General features: G+C 43.5%; 1 protein-coding gene and 1 non-coding gene across 2 annotated transcripts in view; both read right to left on the reverse strand.

Moving 5' to 3' along the window:
• Positions 1-435: 435 nt before the first annotated feature.
• The window catches only part of tspearb (thrombospondin-type laminin G domain and EAR repeats b), an 81,877-nt gene continuing 67,692 nt past the window's right edge, over positions 436-14,620 (reverse strand). Inside the window, exons 10-12 of the mRNA XM_070874895.1 lie at positions 8,718-8,905; positions 1,143-1,244; positions 436-589 (exon numbers count right to left, since the gene is read on the reverse strand). Of these exons, the coding sequence (XP_070730996.1) occupies positions 436-589; positions 1,143-1,244; positions 8,718-8,905 (444 nt within the window). The remainder of the gene's footprint in view (positions 590-1,142; positions 1,245-8,717; positions 8,906-14,620) is intronic.
• LOC139260487 (U2 spliceosomal RNA) lies at positions 3,065-3,261 on the reverse strand. The gene has a single exon (XR_011592807.1). It is a non-coding gene; the product is annotated as a U2 spliceosomal RNA (small nuclear RNA).

Consider the following 14,620-nt stretch of genomic DNA (forward strand, 5'->3'; position numbering starts at 1 on the left):
TTATTGATCTCCATTTTGCATCGCCCAAATAGAATCTAGGATTGCAATCAGACAGTTCTTCCAGTTGCTTATTCAGGGTAACACGTGAAAAGAGCTGATTAACAAATTCTGAAAGAACGTTACTAAAAAAAAGCACCAATTACACTTCCTTTTGGTTGCTCATAAAATAGCTTCCTGAACTCAGGCTTCCTCCTGTACTGTGACCTCCATACTCTCTTCCTTCCCTTGTGATAATCCCTGAGTACAGTCATCTCCTCTTGGGATTAAGTAAAGTGTTCCAACAAAAAGAAACTTTTTCCTAAACCTGGTTCATCAAAGTAAATTACTTCCAATGAGAAAGACCTTTTGAGTGACTGGTCCTTGCGTTCAGGAGCTTCTACCCTAAATCCAATTCCTTTTCTGAGTCTGTAAAGTTTTGACTGAAGAATCTCTTGGTCAATAGGTCTTCAGTTTAAGCACCTTGGAAATGCGTTCCTTCGCACTAGAATAGATGAGGTATGAGCCTTCTGCCGTGTTGAACTGTTCCCAGTCTGTGCAGCCATATGTTGGCAGCTGATGGACCGGCACAAAACTTTCGTAACCCTGCCACCTACAGGAAAAAAGTCTCAGATTATTGTTGGAGTGTGTTTAATTTCTTTCTTCAACAACAACAACTTGTATTTATATAGCACCTTTAATGTAGTAAAACATCCCAAGTTGCTTCTCAGGAGCGTTAAGAAACAAAATTTGACACCGAGCCACATAAGGAGATATTAGGGCAGATAAGAGGTCAGTTTTAAGGAGCGCTTCAAAGAGGAGAGACAGACGTAGAGAGGTGGAGAGGTTTAGGGAGGGAATTCCAGAGCCTAGGCAACTGAAGGCACAGCCACCAATGATGGAATGATTAAGATCGAGGATGCGCAAGAGGCCAGTATTTGAGCAATTCAGAGTGCTCAGAGGGTTGTAGGGCTGGAGGAGGTTACAGAGATAGGGAGGGGCGAGGCATGGAGGGATTTGAAAATAAGTATGAGACTTTTAAAGTTGAGCTGTTGCCAGACTGGGATCCAATGTAGTTCAGCAAGCACGGGATGATGGGTGAACGGGACATGGTGTGAGCTACATTCACACCTGACATTCTCAATTATGTGTGACAGTGCACTCACCTGTATATAACACTGTTTAAAAAAAACTTGGAGCCATCAAAAGAGTTTGCCACAACCAGAAAGCTGTCATCGCCCACAGTGAAGAACTCCCAATCAACTGCACTGTAACAGAAAGAAGATTGGCGGCAATGAGGCAGTCCTTACTTCATATTGACACTTCATCGCTCTCTTGTTCCTGGTTCTTACAGGTTGCTTCACACACAGCCTTGTATTCCCTCGAGTTTCTAAGACTGAGGGGCGATCTAATTGAGGTGTTTAAGATGATTAAAGGATTTGATAGGATAGATAGAAAACCTATTTCCTCTGGTGGAGGAGGCCAGAACAAGGAGTCATAACCTTAAGTGGAGATCAATGAACCACTATGGATGGCATTCAGGGATGATGTCAGGAAACAAATCTTCATACAAAGGGTAGTAGAAATCTGGAACTCTCTTCTGTGATCTAATTGAATGGTAGAACAGGCTTGAGGTGTTCAATCGCCTACTCCTGTTCCTATGTTGCTACACTATGACCTGAATTTTACAGGAATACCCGGAACTTATGATCGGTCAAGTTTTGCTTGACAAATCATATGCATGCGCAAGAATTGAGGCTGGGGATCAATTGAAAATGTCAAAACTGAGATTGAAACTGCTCATGATGCGGTCTCCTCTACATTGGGGAGACCAAACACAGATTGGGTGATAGCTTTGCGGAACACTTCCGTTCAGTCTACAAGCATGACCCCAAGCTCATGGTCACCTGTCATTTTAATTCTCTGCCCCACTCCCACTCTGACCTCTCTGTCCTCGGCCTCCTGCACTGTTCCAATGAAGCTCAACATAAGCTCGAGGAACAGCACCTCATCTTTTGTTTAGGCACTTTGCAACCTTCCAGACGCTAAAACAGAATTCAACAATCTCAATCATAACCATTGCCCCCATTGTTCGGACAGCAGCTGTTGGTAATAATTCCGTCTCGACCCATTTTTGTTTCTTTACTTGTCCCATTTGCCTTGCACCATCATCACTTTTGTCATTTAATCTCTCCTGCCTTCCATTCTATCACTGACCATCCCTTTTGTTCTTTCCTCCCCTCACCCACCTTATTACAAATGCGAGGAGCATTCGTAATAAGGTGGATGAATTAACTGCGCAGATAGCTGTTAACGGTTATGATGTAATTGGGATTACGGAGACATGGCTACAGGGTGACCAAGGCTGGGAACTCAACATGCAGGGTTATTCAATATTTAAGGAAGGATAGACAGAAAGGAAAAGGAGGTGGGGTAGCGTTGCTGGTTAAAGAGGAGATTAACGCAATAGTAAGGAAGGACATTAGCTTGGATGATGTTAAATCTGTATGGGTGGAGCTGCAGAACACCAAAGGGCAGTAAACGCTACTGGGAGTTGTAGTAGTGAGGTTGGGGACAGCATCAAACAGGAAATTAGGGATGCGTTGTGGAAATTTACTTTTAGAAATTACATTTCTTGTTAAATGTACCCTTTTGTAATAAAACAAAATGGAGTCTCGGTTCTCCCAGAAGTCCCTGCAGCAGATAGCCTGCTTCTGCATAAACATACTAACCTTGACTGATAGCTGATTAAATTAAGAAAAGCAAGAGCCATCTGTGTGAGCGAGGGAACTTTGAATATACCCTCCCAGCCGAAGGCTTAACCACCAGATAACAGAATGTCCTGTTGGAATTATACTCCCTTGTACTACTGTTGCTATGCTAAACCTTAGAAGTACTAGATAAAGGTTGTATAGATATGTAAAGACTAAAGCAAGGATGTAGTGTTAATTAAGTGATTGAAGAACTCCTTATCTGTATTTTCTGACTGCAAGGGCAGAACTTTTTTTTTTCATTCTTGTCAGATCAACTCCAGTGCCAAAGATCACTTTGCGCCACTACACTTGATCTTAGCCAAAAGGCCGAGAGGGGAAGCTGCACCGTTCCTGGAAACACTGCAATACCAGGTCGATGCGTGGAGTGGACAGAGCAAGCCCCTGTTCCATCTCCCTGTTCCAAAAAACAATTTAATATTTTGTCCCCAGATAGGGGATATTAAACTGATAAGAAGGCAGAACTGATACACGTGATGGAACCAAACTTGTTTGTTCTTCTGTATAAAGATATTGTGATTTTGTACCACTGTAGAAGTCTTCGCTCAGCCTTTGACTGAGTGAGGCTTTTCCTTGCAGCAAGTAAAACTTATTAAAGGAACATCTACCGGAGCTGTTTGTGTCAGAGTCTTATACTGAGAGTTAAATTGAGAGTCGAGATTTCGACAGCGTGCAATAAAGTTTCAGCAGTTATCATGGGTGATTTTAATCTACATATAGATTGGCCTAACTAAACTGGTAGCAATACCGTGGAGAAGGATTTCCTGGAGTAAGGAATGATTTTTTAGACCAATATGTCGAGGAACCAACTAGAGAGCTGGCCATCCTAGACTGAGTGTTGTGTAATGAGAGAAGATTAATTAGCAATCTTGTTGCGCGAGGCCCCTTGGGGAAGAGTGACCATAATATGGTGGAATTCTTCATTAAGATAGAGAATGACACAGTTAATTCAGAGACTAGGGTGCTGAACTTAAAGAAAGGTAACTTCGATGGTATGAGACGTGAATTGGCTAGGATAGACAGGTGATTGATATGTAAAGGGTTGACAGTGGATTGGCAATGGCAGACATTTAAAGATCACATGGATGAACTTCAACAATTGTACATCCCTGTCTGGCATAAAAATGAAATGGGGAAGGTGGCTCAGCCGTGGCTAACAAGAGAAATTAGGGATAGTGTTAAATTCGAGGAAGAGGCATATAAATATGCCAGACAAAGCAGCAAACCGGAGGACTGGAAGAAATTTAGAATTCAGCAGAAGAGGACAAAGGGTTTAATTAGGAGGGAGAAAATAGAGTATGAGAGGAAGCTTGCAGGGAACATAAAAACTGGCTGCAAAAGCTTCTATAGATATGTGAAGAGAAAAAGATTCGGGAAGACAAATGTAGGTCCCTTGCAGTCAGAATCAGGTGAATTTATAATGGGGAACAAAGAATTGGCAGACCAATTGAACAAATACTTTGGTTCGCTCTTCACTAAGGAAGACACAAATAACCTTCCGGAAATACTAAGGGGACTAAGGGTCTAGCGAGAAGGAGGAACTGAAGGAAATCCTTATTAGTCAGGAAATTGTGTTAGGGAAATTGATGGGATTGAAGGCCGATAAATCCCCAGGGCTGATAGTCTGCATCCCAGAGTACATAAGGAAGTGGCCCTAGAAATAGTGGATGCATTGATGGTCATTTTCCAATATTCTATAGATTCTGGATCAGTTCTTATGGATTGGAGGGTAGCTAATGTAATACCACTTTTTAAAAAAGGAGGGAGAGAGAAAACAGGGAATTATGGACTAGTTAGTGGGGAAAATCTTGAAATCAAATATTAAAGATGTAATAGCAGCGCATTTGGAAAGCAGTGACAGGATCGGTCCAAGTCAGCATGGATTTATGAAAGGGAAATCATGCTTGACAAATCTTCTATAATTTTTTGAGGATGTAACTAGTAGAGTGGACAAGGGAGAACCAGTGGATGTGGTGTATTTGGACTTTCAAACACTTTTGACAAGGTCCCACACAAGAGATTATTGAGCAAAATTATGCACATGATATTGTATTGATGTGGATAGAGAACTGGTTGGCAGACAGGAAGCAGAGAGTAGGAATAAACCGGTCCTTTTCAGAAGCAGTGACTAGTGGGGTACCGCAAGGTTCAGTGCTGGGACCCCAGCTATTTACAATATACATTAATGATTTAGACGAAGGAATTGAATGTAATATCTCCACGTTTGCAGATGACACTAAGCTGGGTGGCAGTGTGAGCTGTGAGGAGGACGCTAAGTGGCTGCAGGGTGACTTGGACAGGTTAGGTGAGTGGACAAATGCATGGCAGATGCAGTACAATGTGGATAAATGTGAGGTTATCCACTTTGGTGGCAAAAACAGAAAGGCAGAATATTACCTGAATGGTGACAGATTAGGAAAAGGGGAGGTGCAACGAGGCCTGGGTGTCATGGTACATCAGTCATTGAAAGATGGCATGCAGGTACAGCAAGCGGTGAAGAAGGCAAATGGCATGTTGGCCTTCATAGCGAGGGAATTTGAGTATAAGAGCAGGGAGGTCTTACTGCAGTTGTACAGGGCCTTGGTGAGGCCACACCTTCAATATTGTGTTCAGTTTTGGTCTCCTAATCTGAGGAAGGACATTCTTGCTATTGAGGGAGTGCAGCGAAGGTTCACCAGACTGATTCCCGGGATGGCAGGACTGACATATGAAGAAAGACTGGATCGAGTAGGCTTATATTCACTAGAATTTAGAAGAATAAGAGGAGATCTCACAGAAACAACATATAAAATTCTGACGGGATTGGACAGGTTAGATGCAGGAAGAATGTTCCTGATGTTAGGAAAGTCCAGAACCAGCGGTCACCGTCTAAGGATAAGGGGTAAGCCAGTTAGGACCGAGATGAGGAGAAACTTCTTCACTCAGAGAATTGTGAACCTGTGGAATTCTCTACCACAGAAAGTTCTTGAGGCCAGTTCGTTAGATATATTCAAACAGGAGTTAGATGTGGCCCTTATGGCTAAAGGGATCAAGGGTTATGGAGAAAAAGCAGAAATGGGATACTGAAGTTGCAAAAATGTTCAGCCATGATCACATTGAATGGTGGTGCAGGCTCGAAGGGCCGAATGGCCTACTCCTGCACCTATTTTCTATGTTTCTATGTTTCTATGTTTCACTCCTTTACCTGCCTCTGTACTTGCTTAAAATATCTCTAACTTTTTCCAGTCTTAACGAAAGGTCATCGACCTGAAACATTAACTGTTTCTCTCTCCACAGATGCAGCCTGACCTGCTGAGCATTTCCAACATTTTCAGCTTTTATTTCAGATTCCCCACATTTGCAGTATTTTGCTTTTGATAGATTTTTGTTGGGTAGGGTACTAAGGGATATGGAACTAAGGCAAGTAAATTGAGTTGAGATACAGATCAGCCGTGATCTAATTGAATGACAGAACATGCTTGAGGTGTTCAATAGCCTACTCCTGTTCTTATGTTGCTACACTATGTCCTGGATTTTACGGGAATACCCGGAACTTACGATCTGTCAAGTTTTGCTTGACAAATCATACGCATGTGCAAGAAATGAATATTCTCTGGTGGTTCAGCCCAGCGAATGCCCACGAAACTCTTACACCTGGCAAAACAGGCATAGGGCCTTCTTTTACGAGCGTAAGGGCTTAAATAAGTATAAAAATACATTTTTTTCATCATTTAAATATTCAAAAATCATTAAAATTATTTTATGTTACTTTTGGCCCTTTTAAAAATGTTCAAATTAATTTTTCAAAGAATTACATTTTTATTTTAAATATTTAATTACATTTTAAACATGTGGTGATTTATTTTTATTTAGGTTGTGTGAAAGTGTGTTTTTTCTGTCATTCCTAATATGATTATGGGAATACTGAACATAAATGGAATCCCCATAAGCATAATGGGAATCCCCTTTGTAATTGGTTGGCCTGGCCTACGTGATCCCAAGGATGCTTGCGAACTGCAACTGGGCCAGGACTGCAAGAGTCCGAAGGTAGGGAGGCACCAGGTAGGTGCGTACTTTTATTGCGGATCGGAGACATTCACCCGTGGGAAGCCTCCAACCGCAATTTAAAGTCCAACGTGTTCTGATGAGCGTAATATGGAAAAGAACAGAGAAGGCATAGCCACCAGGTGGTGCTGTTGATGATAAAACTCTAAACAGGTATCCGTGTGAGGACAGAGTTCTTGCAGTTTATAGTCTTACCTGTACCAGTCCTTACAGTGATAGTTTACAGAGGACATTACAAACCTTTACATGGGATATTAAGTAATATAATTATTAGTTACGATCTGGAATGCTTTGTCCAAAAGGGTGATGGAAGCAGATTCAACAGTAACTTTCAAAGGGGATTGGATATATACTTGAAAAGGAAAAATTTGCAGGGTTATGGGGAAAATGTAGGGGAGTGGGACTAATTGGGTAGCTCTTTCAAAGAACCAGCACAGACACGATGGCCTGAATGGCCTCCTTCTGCGCTGTATGATTCTAGGTGTGATGCAGTTGTGAGCCTGACATCACTTGCAGGGGTTTAGAGATAATAGTGCAACATTACCAGTTAGGATTCAGTTTATAGAGTCAGTGTCAGTGGTATCGTTTGCAGCATATTTGTTTTCATAATGATCATTAATAACACTTTGGTTGATTAATAATACAAACTGTGTACAAGGAGGAAGCAACTTAGTTGCAAGCAAAGTACTGTGGTTGCTGGAAATCTAAAGTAGAAACAGAAACATTCTTAGTTAACATGTAAAGTGCACTGTTACTTTGGGGCCGAAATTGGTGGCCTTACCGCCCACTACCGCCCACTGCCGCCGGCTGCCACCGGCTGCCGTCGAGTTTTTTCGCCGCTCTTCCCTTGGTGTCAGATTCCTCTAGGACTGCCGCGGCGGGAGGGCTGGGAATCGCCCGCTGACAGCCGCTGGTGCGCAAGTCGCATAAGTGTCCTCCCGCCCGCCGAGCTGGCAGATTCCTCCGGGCGGGAGTCGGCGGCAGCAGGAGGAAAGACCACTGCATGAAGGCAGGTCTAACCCAGACGGTAAGCTAGAAGATCTGCAAAAAAAGGTTAGTGAACCTCTTTTAATTTTTTTTCCAGCGATTTATCTATATGGAGGCCCCCTGAAGGTGTTCCAGTGCTTTTTTTTTTGTGAGGATTTTTATTTTTAGATCTTGCCCCCCCTCCCTGAGCCCGAATCAATCCTCGGTGGCACTTTGGCGAGGATCGCATGTGCCGCCGAGATTGGGAGCTCCTGCCCACTGCCGCACAGATTGACGTCGGGCGGTACTGCCATCTCTTTTAGAGGAATGCTCCTGGCAAAGTACCGTCCGGTCTCTCAGCAGCCCTCAGCGGTCCTTTGGGCGGCACTTGGGCGGGCCATGGCTTTGACCAAGTTAGGGCCCTTTGTCTTAGTCCGTGCGTAAGAAGGGAGCCTTAAAATTCCCTGTAAAAAAGCCAAACCAGGTTTTATTTGACATTTAATTGCTGGTTCCCAATCCCTGCATGCTTTCGTTGGTTTGAGGGTGTACACCGGCATTTTGCCCTGTGGGTCATGTTGACACTGGGAAACATGAACAGCAGCCAAGTCATACAGTAATTATCCTGACTTGTCAGGCAACTTTTATACATGAGCTACTTGTGCTGTGTTGTGACTAGTCAACAAGGCACATGACGCAGCAGTCCTGTGAGGTTGGTAACACCTCCGAAGGTTGTGCATTCAAGTCCCACTTTAGAGACGTGAGCACAAAATCTAGGCTGACACTCCAGTGCAGTGCTGACGGAGTGCTGCACTGTCGGAGGGGCTGTCTTTCGGATGAGATGTTAAACCGAGGACCCGTCTGCCCTCTCACTATTGAAGGCTGAGGATATAAAGGATCAGAATAAACAAAGGATGGCTCGATATTAGTGAGAGTTTCTCTCACCAATACGGCCACATCTACCTGTATGTCGGGATATCCTGAAACTTGACAAACATCTGGGCAGTGATGTTGAGTTCGTAGATGCTCGAGTTGATGTTGAAGGGGTTGATGCCATTCAGCTCCCCTGTCTCATAGCTCTGACTGTTTGCAACCGCAAGAAAAACTCTTTCCTGAACACGGAAAACCTCCCAGTCAGTAGCGCCATATGTCTGGAGAAGAAAAAAAAAGGAGAATTATTTTTCCTTCAATTATAAAAAGATCTTACGACCGTGTACAAACGTACAATATGGACAGACAGAAAATAAGCGATTGGTCCACTTAAACTGTCCCGTACCATCATATTTCAAACATCTTAAACACTCTTCACTCCCTCCACCACCATGTCTGCAGTGTGTACCATCTATAAGATGCACTGCAGCAACTCGCTAAGGCTTCTTCGTCAGCACCTCCCAAACACGTGACCATCACCACGTAGATGGACAAGAGCAGTAGGTGCATGTGAACACCACACCTCCAAGTTTCCCTCCAAGTCACACACCATCCTGACTTGGAAATATATCGCCGTTCCTTCATCGTCGCTGGGTCAAAATCCTGGAATTCCCTCCCTAACAGCACTGTGGGAGTACCTTCACCACACGGACTGCAGCAGAAGATGGCTCACCACCATCTTCTCAAGGGCAATTAGGGATGGGCAATAAATGGCAGCCCTTGCCAACAACGGTCATATCCTGAGAATGAATTAAAAAATGATCATTGTTATCTCCAATACTCCTCGCCCACCAACCATGTACATCATGCCAATCAATCTTTTTTTGGTGACTTGATGTTACATCACTGCAACTACTATTGATGATGAGTGGGCAACACCGGAAACATTAACTGACCTGCTGTCATTTCCAGCATTTTCTACATCCCTCCGAGATCTCTGAGCTCCTCCAATTCTGGCTTCTTCCACATCCCCGATTCCTAAGCACAGGAATTCCCTCCATGAACCTCTCGCCTCTCTATCTCTCGCTCTTCCTTTAAGATGCTCCTTAAACCTACCTCTTTGACCAAGCTTTTGGCCATCTGTCCCAATATCTCCTTATATGGCTTGGTATCAAATTCTGTGATAACGCTCCTGTGGAGCGCCTTGAGATGTTTTAATATGTTCGGGGCGCTATATAAACACAAGCTGTTGTTATTTCTGTGGGTGGAAGGGCTTTCCTTCTCCTTTTATTTTCTAAGTATCTGTTATTTTCAAGTCAAATATTCCAATGTGCAAACAGGCTAGCTGCAAGAGTACAGAAAAAAGCAGTAGCCAATGCCATGAATTTCATGGCTAAACTGTGTCAGCTGTGGCTCAAGTGATAGCACATTCACCTCTGAGCCAGAAGGTTGTAGTTTAAAATCTCACTCCAGAGACTGAACACAAAATCTAGGCTGACACTCTAAGGCAGTACTGAGGGAGTGCTGTACTATCAGAGATGCTGTCTTTCAGATGAGATGTTAAACCGAGGTCCCGACTACCCTCTCAGGTCGATATAAAGATCCCATGGCACTATTTTGAAGAAGAGCAGGGAAGTTATCCCTGGTGTCCTGGCCAATATTTATCAAGTAACACCTAAAAAGATTATCGGGTCATTTATCAAGTTGCATTTTGTGGGAGCTTGCTGTGCACAAATTAGCTGCCGTGTTTCCATTACAACAGTGACTACACTTCAAAAGTACCTCATTGGCTGTAAAGCACTTTGGGACGTCCTGAGGTCATGAAAGACGCTATATAAATGCAAGTCTTTCTTTTAACTGTATCATAATATATGGTCTGATAACTTGTGAATCGCACTCCACTGCCATAACTGAGGTTGAGTATGACTTCTGCCTTTTTCTGCCAGGCATCTCTGTCCCAATCTGAATATCTGGAGCATTGAATTAAAATGATCCGGCTTCCAAGCAGGAGTGCTGAAGATGGGCCACCCATTGACCCCAGGCTCAGCCGGGGGAGGAGGGGGGTGCGGGGCATGGGGAGGGGGGGCAGAAGCAAAGATGTTTGTTTAAAAAAAATACTAGCTCTTAGCCAAAAAGCACGATACCATTGTGCAACAGTCCCACCAGGATTCGGTTCCTGGCAAGTATCGTAAAGGGGTTGGAATTCAAAAGTGAGGAAGTGATGCTTCCGTTTTACAGAGCCTTAACCAGATCCAGTCGAGGGACTGCGCTCAGTTCTAGGCACCACACTTCAGGAAGGATATATTGGTCTTCAAGGGCATGTAGCACAGATTCACCAGAATGATACTGGGGCTAAAAGAGTTAAATTATGAGGACAGGTTGCATAGACGAGGCTTATATTCCCTTTAGTTTTGTAGGTTGAGGGGTGAGCCAATTGAGGTGTTTAAAATGATTAAGGGATTTGATAGGGTAGATGGAGAGAAAATATTTCCTCTGGTTTGGAGTCCAGAGCAAGGGCACAATTTGTAAATTAGAGCTCAGCCATTTAGGAGTGACATCAGGAAACACTTTTTCACACAATGGGTAGTAGAAATCTGGAACATGCCCCCCAAAAGGCTGTTGAGGTTGGGGTCACTTGAAATTTTCAAGATTGAGATGGATAGATTTTTGTTAGGTAAGGGTATCAATGGATATGTAACCAAGGTGAGCATATGGAGTCAAGATACAGATCAGCCAAGATCTAATGGAATGGTGGAGTAGGCCTGAGGGGCTGAATGGTCTCCTCCTGCTTCTATGTTCTTATGAACAAGGCGTGGGACTTTCAAAGAGAATGGGGAGTGGAACTTTCCAAAGAAAATAGACAGGAACACTGGGAAGAAGGAATTTGGCCAGTTGGTTCCAGTTAAGTGACACAGCAATGTCTTAGAAGCATAGAAACATAGAAATTTACAGCACAGAAGGAGGTCATTCCGGCCCATCGTGTCTGCACCAGCCGACAAAGAAACACATGACCCTTGGTCAGCAGCCCTAAAGGTTACATATACACCTATGAATCAATGACGGAAAAGCAAACAGCAACCAGCCCAACCAGTCCACCTCACACAACTGCCGCACCTCTTATACTAAAAACATCCACACTCCACCCCAGCCGGAGCCATGTGATCTCCTGGGAGAGGCAAAAACCAGATAAAAACCCAGGCCAATTTAGGGAGAAAAAATCTGGGAAAATTTCTCTCCGACCCATCCGGGCGATCGAAACTAGTCCATCATGTCCAGGCCCCTCAATATTTTGTACACCTCAATGAGGTCTCCTCTCAACCTCCTCTGTTCCAATGAGAACAAACCCAGCCTATCCAATCTGTTCTCATAACTAAGATTCTCCATTCCAGGCAGCATCCTAGTAAATTTCCTCTGCACCCTCTCTAGTGCAATCACACTCTTCCTATAATACGACAACCAGAACTGCACGCAATACTCCAGCTGTGGCCTAACCAAAGTATTATACAATTTAAGCATAACCTCCCTGCACTTATACTCTATGCCTCGTCAATAAAGGCAAGCATTCTGTATGCCTTCTTAACCACCTGGCCTGCTACTTTCAGGGATCTGTGGACAAGCACTCCAAGGTCCCTTTGTTCATCTACACTATTAAGTGGCCTACCGCTTAATATGTATACCCTTTCCTTAGTAGCCCTCCCAAAGTGTATCAGCTCACACTTCTCTGAATTAAATTCCATTTGCTACTGCTCTGCCCACCTAACCAGTAGATTGATATCCTCCTGCAGCCCATGACTTCCTCTTCATTATTAACCACACAGCCAATTTTAGTGTCGTCTGCAAACTTCTTAATCATACTCCCTATATTCAAATCGAAATCATTGATATCTACCACAAAAAGCAAGGGTCCCAGTACTAAGCCCTGCAGAACCCCACTGGAAACATCCTTCCAGTCACAAAAACATCCATCAATCATTACCCTTTGCTTCCTACCTCCAAGCCAATTTTGGATCCAACTTGACACTTTGCCCTGGATCCCATGGGCTTTAACCTTCATGATCATGAAGGTTACCATGTGGAACCTTATCAAAAGCTTTGCTAAAGTCCATTTATACTACATCGTACGCACTACCCTCATCGACCCTCTTGGTGACCTCCTCAAAAAATTCAATCAGGTTAGTCAGATACGATCTTCCCTTAACAAATCCGTGCTGACTGTCCCTAATTAATCCTTGCCTTTTCAAATGCAGATTTATTCTGTCTTTCAGGATTTTTTCCAATAATTTTCCCACCACTGAGGTTAGGCTGACAGGCCTGTAATTACTCGGCCTATCCCTTTCTCCCTGCTTAAATAAGGGCACTACATTAGCAGTCCTCCAATCCTCCGGCATCATGCCCAAATCCAAAGAGGACTGGAAAATGATGGTCAAGGTCTTTGCTATTTCCTCTTTTACTTCGCTCAACAGACTGGGATGCATTTCATCCGGGCCTGGGGACTTACGGTAACTACTTTCAGAGCTGCTAAACCCCTTAATATTCCTCCCACACTATATATATTTAATCCAGAATATCACACTTTTCCTCGATAGCAGTATCTGCATTGCCCCTTTCCTTTGTGAAAACAGATGCAAAGTATTTGTTAAGCATCCTCCCAACATCTTCCGCCTCCACACAAAGACCCTCATGGTCTCTAATAGACCCTACCCTTTCTTTAGTTACCCTCTTACTTTTAATATATTTAAAGAACATCTTAGGGTTTTCCTTAATTTTACTGGCTAAGAATTTCTCGTGCTCTCTCTTAGCATTCCTAATATCCTTTTTAATTTTGCCTCTTAACTTTCTATATTCCTCTAAAGATTCTATAGTATTTACCCGTTGATATATGACATAAGCGTCCCTTTTTTTCTTAATCCTCTCCTGTAAGTCCCTTGACATCCAAGGGGCTCTAATCATTTGCTTGTGTCAGTTACTAGTATCTCTCAGTCTATCCCTCAGGGAAATTTCTATACGGTGGCTGGTTTCTCTCAGTCTTTCCCTGAGGGAGCTACACTGACTGGTGTTAGGAAGGCAAATGGCAGGTTGTCCTTTGTTGCTAGAGGATTAGACTACAGGAGTAAGAAAGTCTTGCTACAATTGTACAGGGCCTTGGTAAGTCCACACCTGGAGTACTGTGCACAGTTTTGGTCTCCTTATCTAAGGAAGGATATACTTGCCTTAGAGGCGGTGCAACGAAGGTTCATTAGATTGATTCTTGGGATGAGAGGGTTGTCCTATGAAGAGAGATTGAGCAGATTGGAGTTTCGAAGAATGAGAGGTGATCTCATTGAAACATATAGATTCTGAGGAGGATTGACAGGATAGCTGCTGAGAGGTTGTTTCCCCTGGTTGGAAAGGCTAGAACTACGGGCCATACACTTAGGATAAGGGGTCGGCCATTTTAGACTGAGATGAGGTGGAATTTTTTCACTCAGAGGATTGTGAATATTTGGAATTCTCTACCCCAAAGGGTAGAATTGTTGAGTATATTCAAAGCTGATATAGATAGATTTTTGAACTCTAGGGGAATCAAAGGATATGGAGATCGGGCGGGAACATGGAGTTGAGGTCGAAGATCAGCCATGATCTTATTGAATGATGGAGCAGGCTCAAGAGGCCATATGACCTTTTCCTGCTCCAAATTCTTATGTTATTGTGTTATTTTGTTTCTCAGCCCCCTCTCCCTCAGGGAGATATTGATACACTGACTAGTGTTTCTCCGGGAGATATCTGTACACTGACTGAGGTTTCCAGTTTTTCCCTCAGGGAGATATCTGTACACTGACTGGTGTTTCTCAGGAAGATATCTGTACACTAACCTGTGTTTTTCAGGGAGATATCTGTACACTGACCTGTGTTTCTCAGGGAGATATCTGTACACTGACTAGTGGTTCTCATTTTTTCCCTCAGGGAGATATCTGTACACTGACTGGTGTTTCTGAGGGAGATATCTGTGTACTGGC

This window comes from Pristiophorus japonicus, chromosome 3 (genome assembly GCF_044704955.1).
Source record: "Pristiophorus japonicus isolate sPriJap1 chromosome 3, sPriJap1.hap1, whole genome shotgun sequence".
Lineage (NCBI taxonomy): Eukaryota > Metazoa > Chordata > Chondrichthyes > Pristiophoridae > Pristiophorus > Pristiophorus japonicus.